Genomic DNA, 20,108 nt, shown 5'->3' on the forward strand with positions numbered 1-20,108 from the left:
TAGCACTGCTACTGTTTCTCTCATCTGTACAGTTTGTCTTTTCTTTTAAAGCTAGCAAAATACGTGAAATTGTGAGACAGTGGTAGATTCTTTTTACAAGTAAGCTAAGGTCTGGTTTGCATGCATGGTTTATAGAAGAAGTCAACAGGAAAATAAAACATATTGTTCTCTAAACAAGGCAAATCACATGGCAAATAGCTAAAGCAAATTGTATTTGCAGCTTTACGTAATTTATGCAGGACTTTACCTAATAATAATAAAAAGTATGAACAACCTTTTGCTGCATTCCCACAACAGCAACAAAACAGTGGTACAAAGAAAGAGCCAAATGTGATTTTTAACCTCTTTTTACATAAAATCATAAAAAAGCATAAAAGATGGATTAACTGCCTCCCAAACCCGCATATCACCAGCCGGGTTCTCATCCCCAGCTGGCAAAACTGGCAACCCTTTATTTTTGTTTAAATACCTGGTTTACAGCCAGCCAGACAAGCAAGAGCATCAAAATGGTTTCATTTACGCAAAAGGAAAACAGCCTGAAAATAGTGTAAATAAAGCAAAATACTTCTCAACTTATTTTAACGAAAATGTAATAAAATTGTGCATAATGCATTCACAGTGAAGATAGACTATTATTTCCTTTAAGTAATTTCCAATCTTCATAGTGTTTAGAAACTGCAGGATTTGTAGACTGCGTCAGATCAATGGAAGTGAAGTGCTGGAGTCCAGCGGCTCCAACAACCAAATCTATGCAGTTAGGGCAAGCATGAGAACATGTCTGTACACACTGCCCTAGCATTACAGAATCCTTTGGAAACAGATTTGAGGGACTTGGTTTTAATTACACTGAACACAGGTCAAGAAAGCTTCAACTCAGTGCTAAAATGAACATGACATGCAGCTGCAAGCTTTGCACCTATAAATAACTCAATCTTTTGCCCACCATAAAGTAGGTACCTGCTTTTAGAAAAAATCTCCTTTGGTTGTGAGGAGTGATGCTGCTATGTTTCCAGTAGCTGTGGGATATCCTTGTATATGCAGGGTACCAGTCTAAGCACCCAGCCCAACATAGACACTGTGGAAAGTTTGATCTCTTGGACTTTGTATGCTGCCCTTTAGAGCTGCCTCCACCAGCCAATTCTTGTCCCTTGCTATAATGACCCACAAATTTGTCTTTAAGCCAATGCCCTGCTCCAACAACCCAATCTCTTCATGGTCAGAGCAGAACAAGCAGCAGGCCCACCAAACCAAGGTCAACCATTCGGTATCTGCTGTAAAGCAATGTATTGATGCCTCCTGGCAGTACAACACAAGGATCACAAAGAACCCATGGGCTCAGAGAGAGCACCTACACTGACTACATACTCAAGTAAGGTGTGTTTCCACACAGTAAAGATGGACTTACTGTTTTCTTCCACAAAATTTGCTTAAATACTCAGATCATTCAGATTTGCAATTTCCCTTCCTTCATCCTCTTCACATACAGGGGGTGCCAAAATCCAAGCCACCTTGCCGAGATCTAGGTGAGGTTTTAGGAGCTCCAGCATAATGTGACATCAGTGTGTGGGTAACATTTGTAGTCATCCACCCCTGACATAATCACTGTACCAAACTTCCCATCTCACTGAGCAAAGCTGTCTGGCTTACCGCAGTTCAGCCTGGATAGTACCACAGATCATGGGAAATAAAACTCAAAAACTTCCCATCGTTTATACATCTTGGGGAAATCTTACTCCATTTGTTTTCAGGGTTCAACAACTGGTTCTTTCAGAGGCACTGCCAGCCTAATTCAGGCTCTTGTTTCTGTTCTCTCACCACAGCTTCCCTTAACATGTCAAAGCTATTCAACACACTACATCAGATAGTAGAAAAAAAAGGGGGAAAAAGTTTCACCCTGGATTATTTTTTACATGAATCAAGTTTTCTGACCTAAACTACTGAATTGCCATGTGAACAGTTGCAGTAGCACAAGTGAGAACATGGGCAGCATCAGGTGTGGCATTGCTGCAGAAAGAAGTGCTTGCCAATCTCTGCCCCAAAGTTACACTGACACAGAAGTTACACTGACTCTGCCAGTTTTTCCTGCACACACAGACAGCTGTAACAGCTGTGCTCACTTAGGGTGAAGATTAAGGCCCTGCTTCTCTTCCCAACCTGCATTTCTCTGAATCACTCCAGCAGTATAACAGGGCATAAACATTCCAAAGTGGGCATAAACTCATTGCTGCACTGAAACCACTATAGTTTTTACAGGCATTGTCGCTCCTCTAACTCACACCTACGCCTGCAGTGAGAGGACACAGCCTGGGTTTATATGGGTCCTTTAAAAACAGCTGCAGAGGTGCTACTGAAGTTTGTATTTTCCCTTCTTACATAAATATGCAAAAGGTTAAGTAACACACACTATTTTAACAAGCAAGAAACATTAGCCAAGCATCTGCTGCCAGGCATTTTCAGGTACTTTAATGCTTCTATGTTTCAGAGCTTCAGCTAAGGGACAGCTATTTATTTACCTTAAAAATTTCATTTGTATTGTGGTCAAAAAGCCACAACACAAATTTTTTTTAATTTACTGAGAGAGCAGTAAACAAGGGAAAATAAAGTATTGTGTAGTGATTCCACTGTCTCTGCACACCTTGGGGTTTCTGGAGAGTATTACTGGCAGTGACCAAGTATACAACAGAATAGTGCTTTGTACAGAGCAGACTGTAAAGCCCTACATACAAAATAAACAATTCAGTTCACAGAGCAACCTTTGCCTTTGTGATGATTAAGACAGCACAAAAACACTGCAGGATTGCTAAGATTGCAGTAATTCAGTTGCGTTTTTCCCTCACACATAGTAATTCATTTTGTTGGCAAGTAATTACAGATCAATGAAGAAAAATACTCTTGTGTTTACATTTATTGACAAAAAAAGCACTATCTTATCTATATTATCTATTCCCCAATGCTGAGAAGCCCACGGTCTTGTACTTGAAAAAAAAGATTGTTACTAGCGCTAAAAGTTTTCTCTTTCCCAGAATATAAAACACACAGAAACTACTTCTTCCTTTATTTCACTGGTGGCTGTAGATTTTAATCTTTAGGTTTATCAGTCAATATATCTCCAGGTCCTTTGCATGTCACTCCTTTAAGAGCCTAACAAACAGTCCACAGAATTTGATTTCCATTTAATTTTATGGTGAAAACCAGTGAAAAAATATATTTTATTATTTTTATTGCTTCAGTGACTAAGAGGTGAAAGGTTTTTTGGAGGCAACAGCTTGAGACACATCTGCAAACTCCTATTTACAAGGGCTTGGGGCAGAGACATAGGAAGCAGACAATGAATGCCAAAGAGAAGTTGATACATATACATGCAATGCTTTTACAAGTTTCTGCAAAAATTATTTTTTTTAGGAGGTGAGCCAGCAGTATAGCAGGTGAAGTCTGTGACCATCTTAAGTCAATCATGTACTTCCACTTGCCCTAGGTGGGACTTAGAATTCTCTCCTATATTTTACTAATCACAGAACACTAAGCGAGATGTGACTACCTCAAACAATCTGAGCTCAATGTAGAAAATCCCTTAATCCTTCTTCATTGCAATTTCTTGAAATACAACATCCCTGATGAGCAGAGTCTGGAAGATTTTTGGTTGCACAGAAGAAATTCACACCATCAGGAGCTGTATTTACCACATACCTCTAAGTGGTATTTAGTTGCTGTAATGTCTGGACTCTGCAAACACAAATTTAGCAGTAACCTTGAGCATGAAAGGCTTCATTAAATTCATTGTCAATCTTATACAAAGAGTTGTCAGCATTGGTTTTTATCTCTAAAAGAACAATATCAAAATAGTTGACTTACATTTTGTGCTAGATAATCAAGGCAACTTAGCAGAAAAGCCATTATATTTTTGACCTAGTAAGGTTTCTCCTAATCCATTAGATATGGACCTTCAGATAGGACATTAGGAGTAGCTTGTTGCTCAATCAATAATTTTGACAGAACAGATGGGAAAATATTTAAACATCTAAACAAACTGTCTGCACACCTATGTTGTGAAAGAAAACTGAGAACTTGGATAAACCAATGTACTGTTAATTTAAGGGGGAAAAAACTGTTTTCAATTAACCTTACAGTTCAGGTGGAGTGTATGTTCCTTAAGCATTCCTGGTAACCCTTCACACATTTTTATTGCTATAGTTGTTGGTCTGTTAACAAATATTCACCCACGTATTCTTCAAGAGAAGTTTCTATCATCTGTGGTAACAACTACAACAATAAGAAAGTTTATAATCTAACACGAATGAACAAAGGTGATACATACTTTTTTACAGACACAGACTTTTACCCAGATATATGAAAATCCATCCTGCAGAAGGGCATGTTCAACAAGAATTACACAATTCAGTTACTATAACTGTATCTTGGTATGAAAAGAGTTGCTGCATCAATAGTAAAAAAAACCAAAACAACCATTTAAATGAGTGCTTACTGGTTTTATTATACACAGCTGAAAAGACAAAATGTCAAGATTATAGATAGCTTGGGAAATAGAGCTGAGATTTTCCACTGCTCTAATTTTTGCAGGTAGTTTTCTCCATTCTTTATCTATTTTTACTTCTGGCCCTAATGTAAACTATCTTCCTATTACATTTTTGTATTTGAGATTCAGCCCATCTCACCTAGCTTTTTGTTATGTACTCTTATAAAATACATAGCAAACCAGTTTGTTTGTTTCTTTTGTTGGCATATGTGCTGTATCAGAAATAGTATATGCTGATATAAATGTGAATTAAGCAAAGCTTCCTAGAGTGAAGAGCATGCAATACTAATGAATGCATTTAATATCCTGGAAGAGACAGACTTCAGTATAATTCAAGAAAAGGACAAAGAAGGGCAGGGCAGGGCAGGGCAGGGCAGGGCAGGGCAGGGCAGGGCAGGGAAGGGAAGGGCAGGGAAGGGCAGGGCAGGGAAGGGCAGGGAAGGGCAGGGAAGGGCAGGGCAGGGAAGGGCAGGGCAGGGAAGGGCAGGGAAGGGCAGGGCAGGGCAGGGCAGGGAAGGGCAGGGAAGGGCAGGGAAGGGCAGGGAAGGGCAGGGCAGGGAAGGGCAGGGAAGGGCAGGGAAGGGCAGGGAAGGGCAGGGAAGGGAAGGGAAGGGAAGGGAAGGGAAGGGAAGGGAAGGGAAGGGAAGGGAAGGGAAGGGCAGGGAAGGGCAGGGCAGGGCAGGGCAGGGCAGGGCAGGGCAGGGCAGGGCAGGGCAGGGCAGGGAAGGGAAGGGAAGGGAAGGGAAGGGAAGGGAAGGGAAGGGAAGGGAAGGGAAGGGAAGGGAAGGGAAGGGAAGGGAAGGGAAGGGAAGGGAAGGGAAGGGAAGGGAAGGGAAGGGAAGGGAAGGGAAGGGAAGGGAAGGGAAGGGAAGGGAAGGGAAGGGAAGGGAAGGGAAGGGAAGGGAAGGGAAGGGAAGGGAAGGGAAGGGAAGGGAAGGGAAGGGAAGGGAAGGGAAGGGAAGGGAAGGGAAGGGAAGGGAAGGGAAATTACTGCACATGAAAAAGAGTATTCTAACAAGGGCTGTAAGAAACCAATGGCAACACTGGTGAAAAAGAAACTCAAGAAAACCACATCACATTAAAAAGACCCCTCAAAAGACACCTTTCATAGAAGGGCAACAAATAAAAGCAAAATATCATTTCAGTCTCCAAAAAGACGGTAATTGCTTCTCATAATTCTACCCACTCTACCATTAGAAGAAAATCTTAAGACCTGTTCATGTCTGTATTAATTATAACTGCACTGGCAGTAGTCTCTAAAACATACACTGCCATAAGATGCAGGACGTGCAAGAAGTAATAAATAATGATAATACTGTGTTATGTCTTTCTAGTTGCTCTTATTTCCTGAAATTATTTTGAATATTTACTGATGTTAAATGGCATTTGTTCAGCTTTTATTTATGCTTCATTATTCTCAGAAAAACTAGAGGCTTTTGCTGAGATGGAAATAATGTTTGTATTGATTAAGTGAAAAGTAATGAAAAAGTTTCAAGCAATATTATTGAGACAGTCTTTATAAGAATTGTCATACTTGTTTTACAAAAAAAGATGTTTTACTAGAAAATTACTCTCTGCTTTAAAGTTCTGGTTTGAATACAAAAGTTTATGGACAGTGTTGAGCTAACCTTTTTTCTAGTATTCTGTTTGTTTTATTATTTTTACATATTTGTTATATCTTTTCCCTTGAGAAGTCTGGTACTGCATGTGGACAACTAATTTTTGTGACTGGTGAGATTACCCAGGTAGCATGAAAATGCAAATTCTTATTGCATTATTGGTTATCTGCTTTCAGGAGAAAGTCTAATTTTTGTGCTAATAATCTGATGTTGCAGCAATTCTTCTGTCTGTGTAACAAAGCAATGCTTTCCTACCCTCATCTAAATGCTCCCCAGGTTTTGATCTTGGTACCAGTTCTTGCCAATAAATGATGTTCTGCTATGGATACCCTGCCTTGTCCACCTTTCATCATTTTCACCTCTGGGGCCCACTGGCAATACCAAGCTGACAAAAGTGCTCAAATTCAAGTCACCAGCATTTTTGATGACTTAGGATCATAAGAAGACAGAATGTGGGACTCTAAAACATGATAAGTGATAACCAAACAGAAAAAAAGACCAAATTTGAATTTACATGAGATCCGAGCATTTCAAGGTAAAACAGCTTCCTGCATTTTCATTTCCTCACAATGTAAAAAAATAATCTGGGGCTTGGAACTCTAGTGTAAAGAGAAAATTCCATATTGTGAATCTCCCATAAATCAGAAGGGAAAATATTTTCAGGCATAGATGCTATTCCTCCTCAACCCCCCTTCACTGGTCCTCACCCAGAAACAGAATGTTGCCAAATATACAACAGACAGCTGTTCAAGAGCACAAGCCAACACTAAACCACTCTTCCACAGGTAGAATAAATTCTATTGTGCCTCTGCTAAGAATCAGATTATGCATGAAGCATCTAGGTAAACACAGAGAAAATAAATTTCAACTATCCTTCTGAAGCCAGAAGAAAAATCAGTTAAGCAAAACACAACAGCATAACTACACTGCTCAGGTAGTGAGTAAACTATGCTTTCAAGAAAATGAGAACACGTTATCACAAGTTGAGGTTTCTTGGTTTTTAAGCAAAATATTCTGCCTCACCAGGAAACAGTAACGTCTCATACTGTAAGTTAAGACAAACACCTATTGAAATACAAAACAAAAAAATAGTTATGGCATCAGTGTTGGTAGAAGACTTGAAAATTAATATTCAGCAGGTTAGATACTTTATTATTTTATGGAATAAAATAAATCTCATAATTGGAAATTTTTTAAAGGAACTTAATATTTTTTATCTAACTCAATAGATACAAATGTTGAGATTTCATTAAATTAATGCACATGAATAAACAAATATTCAACCCACATAATAGGGTATGTCCTTAGATGGGGTCCACCAAAAGATGATTTTTTTGTTGTTGCTTAGACCTTTTCTATTTACTTAGCTTTAGATTTGCCTGTATGAGAAAGAGGTAATGCTACCTACCACAGATTAGCTATAGTCCTACAGATATCCTCATTACACATGTAATTTATTTACCATTAAAATAAGAGGGTTAAAAGCTTTTTGTGGCATCAGAAGAAAAATACTATCATAACCTGCAACACTGCCAATGTTTTACTATAAGAACCACCTTTCTGACAGCATTCTTTGAGCGTAGAACACAACAGATTTGAATTCATAATTCTATAAGAAAGAAAGAATAAAACTACCACCTTTCTAAGTCTCTGGCTGATAAAAATTAATGTTCTATCCTTGGACAAAGCAACACTCTACAACATACTTTGCTAAATATATATTGAACACTCATAGGTTCCATTTCTTTTTATCAGTAAAGTTTTGGATTGAGTTTTTTTCTCGGGGGGGGTGTTGGGGAGGGCACTCTATTTTGTTCATTCTAACTTGGCGATCAAAGAATTTTTATTTTTACACTATTACAGAAGTGCATTTTTCTAGGTTTCCAAAACCACCTTATTCAACCTTCCCCATCTGTCACCATCTGCTTCTTTTTAGCATGTACTTTTTGTGTGATCACATAAGCATGTGAAAAATAACTAACATTCAGATGATTGTCTGCTGGTACATTTGAGGACTGGGCATAATAAAAGTGAACTGCCAAAACGTACTTAACACTTCTAATTTTGTTGGGTCTTGCATGTAAGCTACATTTGATTTTCAAACCGTTTTACAGTTGGAAAGTTGATCAGGTACTCTAACTCAACACTAAAACTGAGACTACATAATTAGCTCAGCACTAAAAAGATTGTATTGAAAGGGAGGAACAAAACCCAGAAATATATCCACACGAGTTCACACATCCCTCTTGTCTGAGTCTGTCTGCACAATGTTGCCTGAGGCACAGGATAAGATGCTGCAAGCAGCCTACTTCTGGACAGTCACAGCCTGTGTCTTCTCTCCAGGCTACCACAGGACAAGGATAAAGGGATCTCATAGTTACAAGGGTGTAAGAAATCTCATAGAAAATGCCTGGAGAAGCAAAGACACTAAGCCTAGGGTAGAAATGCATAGAAATAAAATGCAATTCCAAACTATGCAGCAGATATGGCTTCTCGATTTAGGTGAAAAGTAATTGGAAAATTCCATCACGGCACAAAAGCTGAATGATGGAGGTGTCTGTTTCCAGGACTCTATCATGCTAAGACACAGCATTTCTGCTTGTAAATGCACTTCTCAATACGGTTTTCACAGGAAAAGAACAAAACAAGACTAAAGCTGGAAAAACAAGCTTACTTCCAATCCTCTAAATCACACATTAACCTCACATTATGAGAATTTCATACAGAATTTTTTTTCCATCTTTTTAGAGAAGCACTGCTCGAATCAGGTGCCTATCACGACTTCAGCAAAACCATATGAAACAGAACACCAGCACGTTTTTATCATTGCAGACCATTTGGCAGAGTGTCTCATTATCCTTTCTCTGAAGAAAGAATTAACATTAAAGAAAATGAACAAAATAAAGAAAGTGAACGCAATAAAAACAAGAACTGCCCCTTCCCCTAAATACATTCAACAATCAGTCTTCTATTAGTGCTTACCAGAGGTAACAAAATATGAGTGAGAGCTTGCCCTCTAGAACACAATGGAAAATTGAGCTCAACATAAAGTTTCTTTTCCACTGTCTCTTTTTTCCAAGTCTTAGAAGTTCACACCAGTCTTAAAACCTCGTGAATGCATATCCATCTTGCAACATCTTAACAGCAGCCCTCCCTTAATTTATGCCATTTCCACTAATTCCCTTTTCCATCCAGTAGTTCTAGAGGTGGAAAATAATGGCACATAACTATTATTTATAAAACATTGCATAGAGTTTCAAAAAGCACATTACATTGATGCCTCAATTATCTTCAAACTCAAATGAAATATAACAGAAAAGGAGATTAAAAGGAAATTGCATAAGTCACGACAAAAATTATTCTGTCCTTCAGTTCCTCTATAATCCTAACCAAACAACTCTTCAGCAAGCTTCTCCTCAGTTTTAAGTTGTTCATCAATTCCTCCTGCCATTTGTGTCTCCCCACAACACATCTTATCAGTTCCTATTTACAAAATATTAACAAAATAACATAACAGTCTTTAGTCCAAACTCTCTTTCCTGCCCAAAATCACATTTTTCCCCTTAAGAAAAATCTTCTAAGCTCTAATATGTGTTTTCTGACCTATCAACCTACCAGTGACATTCATTTCATTAATTTCCTTTCCCTCCTATTAGTCTCCCTTACTATCCTCCTTCAGTGTACTCAAATTCTCCTCTCTAGAAAAGGGAAAAAAGGGGAAGAGGGAGAAAAGGGGGAAAGAGGGAAAAGAGGCTTCAGCTGTACTATCCATGCAACTTCATTTTCTCTGTAGTAGAGTGAGCTGAAGTTTTAACATTCTCACCTTAGCTGATCTCCCTCAACTGGCCTGCCTCAGTTTACCCACAATGTTGGCTGCTTTCATCAAGCTGTTTGCAAAACAAGTGCCTTCCTGTTTCTCCCAAGACTTTAAGGAGCTCTTCTTTAACACTGGCATTGCAACGTCTATCTGCATTAAAATCCCTGTTAAGAGCAACGCTTTGTCATGATGCCTGCAAAAACTGGAAACATCCACTCCTGTTGTTAGCCTCTCAGTGCATTTCGGTAGTTCCCTCTCTGCCTACACACATAGCACTTAGTTTGAACTTGTATCAGACGAGTTATGTGGCAGATCATCATAGTCTCACTCCAAAATATCACCAGATTGCCTTTGGCAAATATCCTGATCCAAACCAAGCAGGTGTTAAAAGAATAAAATAAATGTATAGCTCCACAAGTGACAAAATTCTTTCTCTGACTCTATTGTCAGCTTTTTGTAACCTGTATATACCACAACACTCTTAGAAAATTCACTTAAATTCCGGGAAGCATGAAAAAAGTGTGGTTTTCTTATTATAAGTATGCCTGCTTTCCCTTGCTGAAATTCTGTCACTGAACTTTGATGGCCAAGCTCTAGATTACATCAAAGCCATATCCTTCCCAAGAGGAACAGCGGTAAGTAAGAAATTATGTGAAGTGTGAGGAGAGACAGCAGTTGCCTCTTGATAAAAGAGTTCTATCCTGCACTACTATGAGATAAAACTCAGGGAAATAATTGATTACACATGATCTCTCTCACTCCCGTTTTTAAAAGAACAACCACTAAAAAAATACTGGCCAAATAAGCATTGTATAATTGATCTTAATATTTCCTTAATCCTCACTGATCTTATTTTAAAATAAGTTACAGGACATGCACATCTTCTCCTGTCTAGGGGTAAAGGCTATGAATCTGCTCCTTTCTTGTTCATTGTCACATACTTTTGAGTGACTGTAACTGCATAAACTATATTGAAATAGTTTGCTTTTTTAAATAAAATGCAACTGTTCTTATAGAAATGTATCCATCTAATCTGTACATATGAACCACTTTTATGCACATTCATCCACCTAATCTATATCTTTATGCCAATAAAACATAATGATATCCTTCCATTTTCCCTGCTATTAGAATCACCTACACATCGCTGATCGTCTACATCTTTTAAAAGTCATTTGAATGACATCCATGAAGTCTATTACAGAATTGTTCAGAGTCAAAACAACTTCTGTTATTAGAAAGATTTAAAACTTCAAACGTAATTTCTGGTATTTAAAGCTTGTCTCTCCCATGACACGAAAACTTAGTACAACATTTGACTGCTCTCCTATAACAAAGACTGTGCACTTAGTCCTAGGAACTTGAACTGAAATACAGAGATCCAGAAACTGCTATCTCATCCAAGAAAACATCTTTATAAATTATCAGACCCCAAAGAAATTTTACTTATCTGCCCAAGTAGCTTCATTTCCTGAATGTTCTATTAAAGGAAGTCTGTACCAGTCTGTAGCTTTATTAGCAGATCTCATCCTTGACAGACAACTGAAACTATCAAAATTCAAACTGCTTTTAAGACTCACAGGTATATTTACAAGTACTTTCTCAGTTGTATTCTTTCTTTTTTAAGCAAGTGATACTGCCTGTAAAAGACATGTGGTCCTGTCCTGCCTTTGCCACTCCAAAATCGCAAAAGAAGCATTTTTTGGAAAAAAAATCAAGCATACCAAGTGTTACCTAAATGGGATCACAATTCATCTTTTTCTCATTGCATCAATGAATATTTTCTGACACCATAATGATCCCTTAATGATCCAGTTTACTTTGAAGAATAACAAACTTCTAAGTTTCTTTGACTTTTAAGAAATAGTCTCTTTAACCTGAAAAACTACTAAGTGAGAAATTGTAACACATTTTATACCTTTCAAATGGGGAGTGCCACAGATTCTTACAGCAGAGGGAATTATTAACTATTACCACTACACTTAAACACACACAAAAAAATTAGGCTTGTGTTAGTTCTATTACAGATGACAAGGGTAATTTCACTATTATACAAGCAAATTATTCTCAAAAAACGACATAATTTCACAAACAGAAAGTTACTTGCTCATTCTTCACTAAGTGTGAGAAATGTACATCTGTACTGTTAACAAATATAAGCCCTGCTATTTGGCAGTAGCAACTATTTTCTTCCTAGAGGATGTGTTCATACCCTATTGTATTTTATGCTCAGCATATAGTGATGCAAGACAAACACAGTCAATGCTATTTTAATTTTCTTTAGACCACAGAAAACTAGTGTTGGATAACAGGGAAGGGCTAGGACAGGAGAATAGAAAGGGAATGCACCTATGGCCACTTAGCCAGAAGCCCTGCATGCCCTTAACAGCTCAGTGTGTGGTGAAAGTACACATTAACTTCCATATGGGTTCCACAAATGATAAATCAGTGATGCTCTAGAATTCTATCCCCACAGATGAAAATTTACTCTAACCTGGCAAGTTCATTACAGTTTTTCTTCTGTGTCACATCATCCTTTTGATCTCTACATGACCAGGGGCATTTTTCTGGATCTCCTAATTATCTACACAGTCAGTGTCAGGTCCTATATGAGAGGTCAGGGCCTATCAATGTGAGATAGAAGAGTCTTTTTAACAGAGGGTCAGAAGGACTGTTTTAATCTTAGAAACATAAAGTCTGTGAGGAAAATGCAGCAACAGGTAGGCTTATTTACTGATCAAGAGTAATTCTAAAATTGTCCTGGGTAATAATTCTGTACTGATCCACAAAGATACCTTCGTCTCAGAGACTGTCATGCAAGGAGGAAATATACCTTAATCTGTCTTAGCTACTTCCCTCTTTTACTGTTGGAAGCATCTGCAACATAGTTTTTGTAAAGAGATAGAACAGTGAGCAGGACTCTATGCCTCAAACAGTGGTGCAAAAGGCATTAAAAAAAACAAGTTTGGAACTGAAACCACAATTACTGCGAAAGAAAATATTGTCAGTTTTCAGGCTGGGTGTGGATTCCCACCAATGCAATGCTCCTGGTCCACTGCCTACTGGAGTGCTAGGCAGAACTCTCGGGACCCTGTGTGTTACACTGTACACTGTTCTAGTGTTCTCTACCAGCAGCCAGAAAGTACATGGGAAATTAAACTAAAAAACCTGCAGAAGGGATGCATCATTACACCTGACACAGAAGGAAAAAAAGGATGCAAGAATGTTATTAAAAGGACAGATGATGAATAGATTTTCCATATAATTGGAGAATGAATATGTTGCTTCTAAAGAAAGGCTAAAAGGCATTTGCCTTTAAATGTACCATGACCAGGCAAAATATAAGTATATGCTGCCACTTGTCTTGGCATAGACAGGCAGGAATTCAGCATGGTAACAGGATTAAAGTCCAGTTGTTACATTAGGTTCTCATGCTCTGAAGTTTGTCACAAGGTAGTAAATCTTTGGCACCTGAAAATTATTTCTGAGGCCTGAACTGCAAAGAGAAGTGATTTTTGAGCATTCATTTTCTGAAACTTGCACACAAATAGACTGGAGGACCCAGGCTCTTGACATCCCTTTATCAGTCAGCTTCCCTGACAAAAATAGGTAGAGTGGTCTCAGGTGAGCAGCTATCCAGCTAAAGAGGTTGAGCCTTCTCATGTCATATCAGGAACCTATCTAGGTTGCTTGCTCAAAACCCTTTATCTCTGAGGGAAAAAGGAATGAGTTCCCTTGTTCCCAAGGTTAATGAAGAATCAATTTCCTTCAAGACAGATTTTTACAGGGCAGGTCTCCAAAAACACTCATAATGGGAGGCAGAGCAGAAAAGTGGGGCTTCTAGATAATAGAAAAGCAAACTGGATCAAGTAACTTGAGCTGAGTGTCTAAAACCACGTTTGATGAAACATAGCTAACATGTTTTCAAAAAAGTCAAGAAAGATAGTAGCAGTGAATGAAGAGAAAGCTAGTGGCTCCTAAAAGTACTGATGTTTACTGTTGGAGAAATAATGTATCAAAAGATCTTGCTATCATCCAAAATGGGTTCAATAACTCTACCTACCACATTGACTTATAGCCAGCTATTAGCAGTTCAATTCAATTTCCTCTTTGTCAACTGAAAGGGACTTCAAGAGATTTGGAAAGACTTTCAAACTTGTATATCTAGCCATCCTAAAATGTTAATTTCCAGCCAGCATTATCCAGAAGGTGTTGTGTACCTGTTTCTTTGACATTCCTTAATTTCAAGGCTTAGAATAAAAAACAAAAATGTAATCAAAATTGCTTGATGAAGCAGGCTCCAGGGCTTGTGACTGTTACTCAGGATTCAGTGCTGCTGAAAATAGGAGAATAAAGACCTATATCTAATCAGTGCCTCCCCCTTTCAAACTAAAGCATATTGTTCTTCAAAGACAATACCTAGTAACAAAGCCTTATTGTAGTGCAGAGTTACTGCAAGAGGCAGGAAATCCCTCTGAAAGCTTTCTTCAACGAAATGGTAGGACTGAAGGGTCTTTTAAAGCCCTTTAGGTTGACTAAAAAGTTATCTCAGTATGAGGTATGCACTATGTCAGTTAGAAATCTTGAATACTGACAAGAGTAAAAATAAGGGCTAATTCAACATCCACAGAATCCTTAGTGTTAAGTAAAAAAAATTAGGCTGTTTTTCATATCAGTACTGGAGTTGTATTTGGTAGCCCCTGAGGAGAGGCAGTGACATTTCTGAGCACCAGATATCTTTGGTATTGTTGACTGAAGCCAGGGCAAAAACACAGTCTTGGTGCTTCCCTTGTCTTTCCTCAGGAGGCATCAGAGGCAGAGCCAGCAGCACTAATAGTACTGCAACAGATCTTTTGGATGACTTGAGCTTCCACAACAGATTCTCAAGTGGCCAAACCAGAGCTGCAAGGGGAACCAAAGCCATGTATTGATGTCCATCTTTTTATCAATCCTTGAGGAGTGTGATGCTTGTCAATCTGAGTGACAGCTAATGGGAAAGATGGGGTGGCACACTCTGGGATGCCACTTCTGCTTACATACTAGGAAACAGCCAGCTTTAGTGCCCATCTCAACCAGTTCTGAGGTCGATACACTCAATTTCTTTTAGCAGAAATATCTCAAATTTCAACTCAATCTCCCTGCAACTGGGGAATTCAGATAAAGCCCATCAAACTCAGTACCCTCCTATTCCCCCTCGCCTCCACTGAGGCTATATAAATGCTAGTTATACAGCTCAGTCAAGCAGGATCATATGTTCCAAGTGACAGACAGATGGAAGATTATTTTTGAAGAAATCATCGAAGATAAAAACTTTAACAGAGGAAGGCAAACATGAGAAGGAAAATGCACGTTAGAGGCCTTTTTAAACACTAAGAAGCAGAGCACCAATATATACAATCACCACAAAGAATAGCAACATATTCCATTCTGAATAACAGCTATAGAGTATTAATCAGGCAGACTGTCAGTCTAAAATTAAATGGAAAAGAAACATTTTATATAGTATTATAAGAAAATATTCTAAATCATACCTCAGGTGCCAGGTACTCTGGAGTACCACAGAATGTTTTCATAGTTGCTGCATCTGTGATTCCTTCTTTGCAAAGTCCAAAATCTGTAATTTTTATGTGTCCATCTTTATCCAACATTAGATTTTCTAACTGTATGTTGGGAAGAAAAACAATCCCTTAGTATTTCTTAATAGGACAGATTGCTGCATTACATCATCAATTTTGTAAAAACAGAGTTATTCCTTGAAACAGAATGTAATTCATTTGTAATTTAAAAAAACACAGTATCTACTATATTACAGCATATAAGTTTTTTCTGCCACACAAGTTACATAATAAATTAATACTTTAATACAGTTTACAATAGTAAATCTCAGGTCAATGACTGTAAAGGTTTCCTTTGCTCTAACATGACAGCCATTAATCAAGATACTTTTTACTCTCTATACTGTAATGAAACAGCCTGTATAGATAAATCCTTAAAATACCTCCAATCTCCAGAACCTTTTCCATAATAGATAGAATTGAAGATAGGGCAGCTACTGATAAAAAACCCCAAGGTAAATTCCTCCTTGTCTACTTGCAAAGGACATTTCTTAAATTGTGAATATATATCTCTGCATGCTTTGCATTGCTTTTTAAATATATGATCCTTGCTTTGAAATCTGAAAACATTCAGAATAATGGTCGACATCACTTTCCAAAAAGGTTTTAATTAGCTGTACCTAAAATACAGATGGAACTGAAACCAAGGAAAACATTCTGAACAACTTTTTTCAACAGAAAATGGTTTGGTTTTTTACAAATTATAAGGTATGTAGTGAAAATACCAACACAGAACAATCATAGTCCTATAATTCTAAGTCTACATAAAACCTGAAATACAATCAAAGGCATAGATATTCTGTTGAGTCTAAGTGTGTTACAAGGAAAATGCAAAGTAGACAACATGAGAAACAGAAGATTAATGTTGTCAAACTCTTTTTTCCTTATTATCTAGAATTTAAATAAAAAACTATCATCTATCATTTATTGACCAGACAATTCAATATTTTCCCAGGATTTCACAGCATTTCACATTTTAACAACAGATTTTGCTATAAACACGTAGCCCAGTATTTTGTTTTCTGTTTGCCTCTCTGAGCAGAACCTGCCTACCATTGCCCCCTATTTGGTTCCTGAACAAAGGATTGCATGAATGGATTCCACTACTGTGCATGTGCAACAGGAAAGCACAATTTCCTGTACATAAAATTAAAGGCTTGACACAGCAATAATAAAATTGTCTTGCCATGAATTTAGAGGTTCCTCCTACACAAGTTAGAAAATGCTCCTGTTGAAAATAGAGGTTATTTTTCCATAGAACATGGTCACAATGTGTCAGAGTACCTGGAGCAACAGAGTACCAGGCAACTGTATACTCTGGCAGATCTGAAACAAACTACATTCCAACAACAGGATTTTTTCCCGAGATAGGAAAGAAAAAATCATTTTGAAATCAATGCTGAAATAAATTCTTTTTCAGTTAAAGTATTCTGAATTCTTTTAAATGTTTCCAATGCATACAGAAACACCTCTTTGCTGACATAAAAGGAATGCAGTCACATTGGCCCAATTCACCACTTCCCTTGTTTGGGACATGGAGAATTGTATTTGAGATTTTTGCTGAAATCTAAGTCAAGTTATGAGTAACAGGGCAGGGGTGTAGGCAGGATGAGGATCGAAGTTTACATCTCCTTCAAGTGTTGCTACTACAGTATCCTGTTTCACTTTATAATCAAGTTGAAGTCAGAGAATGTACCTGAATAGAGATTACTATATCAAACAACTTCCTCCAGCAAACACTGAACTTAAAACCGAGCAGATTTTTTTTTTCCCCATTAACTCTGAATAGTGCAACTTTATAATTACTTTGTGTTCGTCCCCATAGTCTCTGCAAAAACAAAAATTTGATTACTTTTTTTTCTTTCTTTTTTTACCTTGAGATCACGGTACACAATCTTCCCAGAATGCAGATAGTCCAGGGCAGAGACAATTTCTGCACCATAGAAGCGTGTGCGGTCCTCTGAGAACACCCGCTCTCTCGACAAATGGAAAAACAGCTGCAGGGTAAACAGCAGGGACAGGATTGTAATAATTACTGATTTAGTGGGGGAAATTAACACAAACATAAAACACCTCTCATCACCATATTGTGATGATAGATAGTGTACTCTCAGTGGACACTCAGCACTCTTAGACAGCAGCTGGCTTATCTTTTCCAGGTTTCCAAAGGGAGAAAGCGAGCTGTTAAATCAGCGTTTTAATCAATATACCAATCTTGTTTAAGGCATTCTGCTTGCTACTCATTTAACCTTCAGTTACCAGAGGAAAAAAAAAAAAAAGTACACAACATCATCATTCTGTACTTCTCCCTCTTCCACTTCTTCAGATTTTTGCTTTAAGCCACTGAGAAATACTACTAAAATGTATAGATTTTGGTTCTGCCTCATTTTTTTCAGTGCTTTAGTAACTTTTCTTTGAACTGAAAAAGGTCTAGTTATTCAATAGACTTGGACTGAACGGGGAAATAGTATTTTACAAACCACACATTCATACTGCTGGCCGAAATAGTCACTAGAGAAAGCAAATCAACAATGCTTAGGGCTTATAAAAACAAATCTATGTATTTAGTGTTTTTCTTTGCTACAATCTAAGCATTGGTTTGGGTGTTTTGTCTCCTCTTAATACTTTCTAAGTAGCAGCACTTTGCAGACACTTTAAAGTCTTTCAGCAAAAAATAATAGTCATTATGTATTGCTAGCAACAACAGCTGCAATGAAGAAGTGTAAGATGAAGCTCTGTAGGGTTGTCAGTATCTTAATGGATAAAACATCACCCTCAGAACCTAGAACAACATCTTAAAAAAGCACATTTTAGCTATTCAATTCAAATGTTTTCTAAAATGGTGAGTTTTAATTACTGTTTAAAGCAAGTTTGGGTAATTCCTCAAGCAAAGACTATTGAGTATATTTCTGTATTCTCTTTAAGACCAGATCAGCTATGTTACAATGTTTTTGGCTTCAATCAACAAAACAGAAATAAAATAAATTTATGATTTATAAATTAAACACGGACAGTGAAATCTGCAACACATATGCATGCAGTTTTGGGCTGATTTTTTTTTTTCGCTGTTTAAAATATCAAGCAGATGAGAATTCTGAAATGGCAAGGTAGGTTAAAAAAAACTCCAAAAGCTAACCAATAAGAAAAAGCCAATGATGTGCTTAATCTGTCTTTATCACATCCTACTTTATGCCTTTAGAAAATCTACACTATTCACATGGCACCGAACAGTGTAGGAATTACTGCAGCTATTTTCAGTAGGTGGACTTCTGGATGTAGCACTTGGGGATAGGGTTTAGTGGTGATTATGGTGGTGCTGAGTTGATGGTTGGACTAAATAATCTTGAAGGTTGCTTCAAACCTTGATAATTTTGTGACTTTTCAAAACATAATTAAAAAGTCACTGCTAAGAATTAGAAGACAACTTCTTTCCTGAGAACTGTAATTCATAATAGGTGTACCACTTTTGTCTTACAAAATTCTCGTAAACTTAGCCTTTTGGCAGCATATATCTGTATAAGCAGAGACTTCACAGAATACAGAAACTGCACTATGATTTAAAGAAAATATTCAAAATTTTGTTCAATATATCCAGATTCCCCTTTCAACTTCTTATCCAGTGCTCAAGACACCCTGCATAAAAATGGAAAACCTGCATGACAAGGAGGATCTTTATTTTGCAGCTGTGTCTGTTGCTCCTGTTGCTCGCCTCTTTAGGCACCAGTCCCTGGTGGGACATGAGCTCTCTCTGACTTGCTCTCTGTACTGATGGCTGCAAGCACAAGACCCATCTACACTAAGCAACCAAGTCTGACTTCATGAAATTAAGCTTCATGTATTACCAAACTGGTTAAAAGTACATTTCCCAATTTGTGTGGTCCTTTCCACACGTTTCCGTAGTATTTAAATAGAAAATAAATACCACTAAGCAGAATTTCATTCACATAAATCAAAATACAAAATTTACATAATTCATGCCTTTGTGTCTGTTTCATAGTCCCTTTCATAAATAATGAGCTGGTGATACTCATTTTTCAGAGTGCTGTTTTGTTTTGATGGATTAAAAGTAATTAAAAATATAGGTCAACACACTTTGAAAATTTGTAACTTCCAGTTAGCCCTACATTTAATATGTATTCTAAAGGACTACTGCAATTTTCTGTTTGAAAGAGACTAATCCAGTAGCTGAACAGCAGCCTTGGAAAATTCTAAGATTTCAGGATACTTGTCACCAATATTTTTGTTTTAGGTTCCATTTAAAAAATGTCCCAAATCTGAATCTGAAAGTTGATTGCCTGACAAATTAACAGACAAAATATTTACTTTCTTCAGTGTTTATTTCCAACAGATTATTGATATTAATTAAAAATACTTCAAAGTAAAATGACCAGCTATAAATAACTAACAACATTTGTGTTTGTCGAAGAAACTGTGAGCTTCTAAGTCAGCTTATTTTAATGTATATGTGACACTACAGTGTCTTCACATTACACTGTTCTTCACATTATTATAGCACCTAACAG

General features: G+C 37.5%; 1 protein-coding gene across 3 annotated transcripts in view; it reads right to left on the reverse strand.

Moving 5' to 3' along the window:
• Positions 1 to 20,108, reverse strand: part of AKT3 (AKT serine/threonine kinase 3) — a 150,094-nt gene that overhangs the window by 19,709 nt on the left and 110,277 nt on the right. For all 3 annotated transcript variants that reach the window (XM_014259363.2, XM_005530590.3, XM_088053503.1), the window contains exons 9-10: positions 17,460 to 17,582; positions 15,502 to 15,630 (exon numbers count right to left, since the gene is read on the reverse strand). In XM_014259363.2, the coding sequence (XP_014114838.1) occupies positions 15,502 to 15,630; positions 17,460 to 17,582 (252 nt within the window). The remainder of the gene's footprint in view (positions 1 to 15,501; positions 15,631 to 17,459; positions 17,583 to 20,108) is intronic.

The sequence above is a fragment of the Pseudopodoces humilis genome, chromosome 3 (assembly GCF_049639895.1).
Source record: "Pseudopodoces humilis isolate 2021_Gansu_Grassland_sample_001 chromosome 3, ASM4963989v1, whole genome shotgun sequence".
Taxonomy (NCBI): Eukaryota; Metazoa; Chordata; class Aves; order Passeriformes; family Paridae; genus Pseudopodoces; species Pseudopodoces humilis.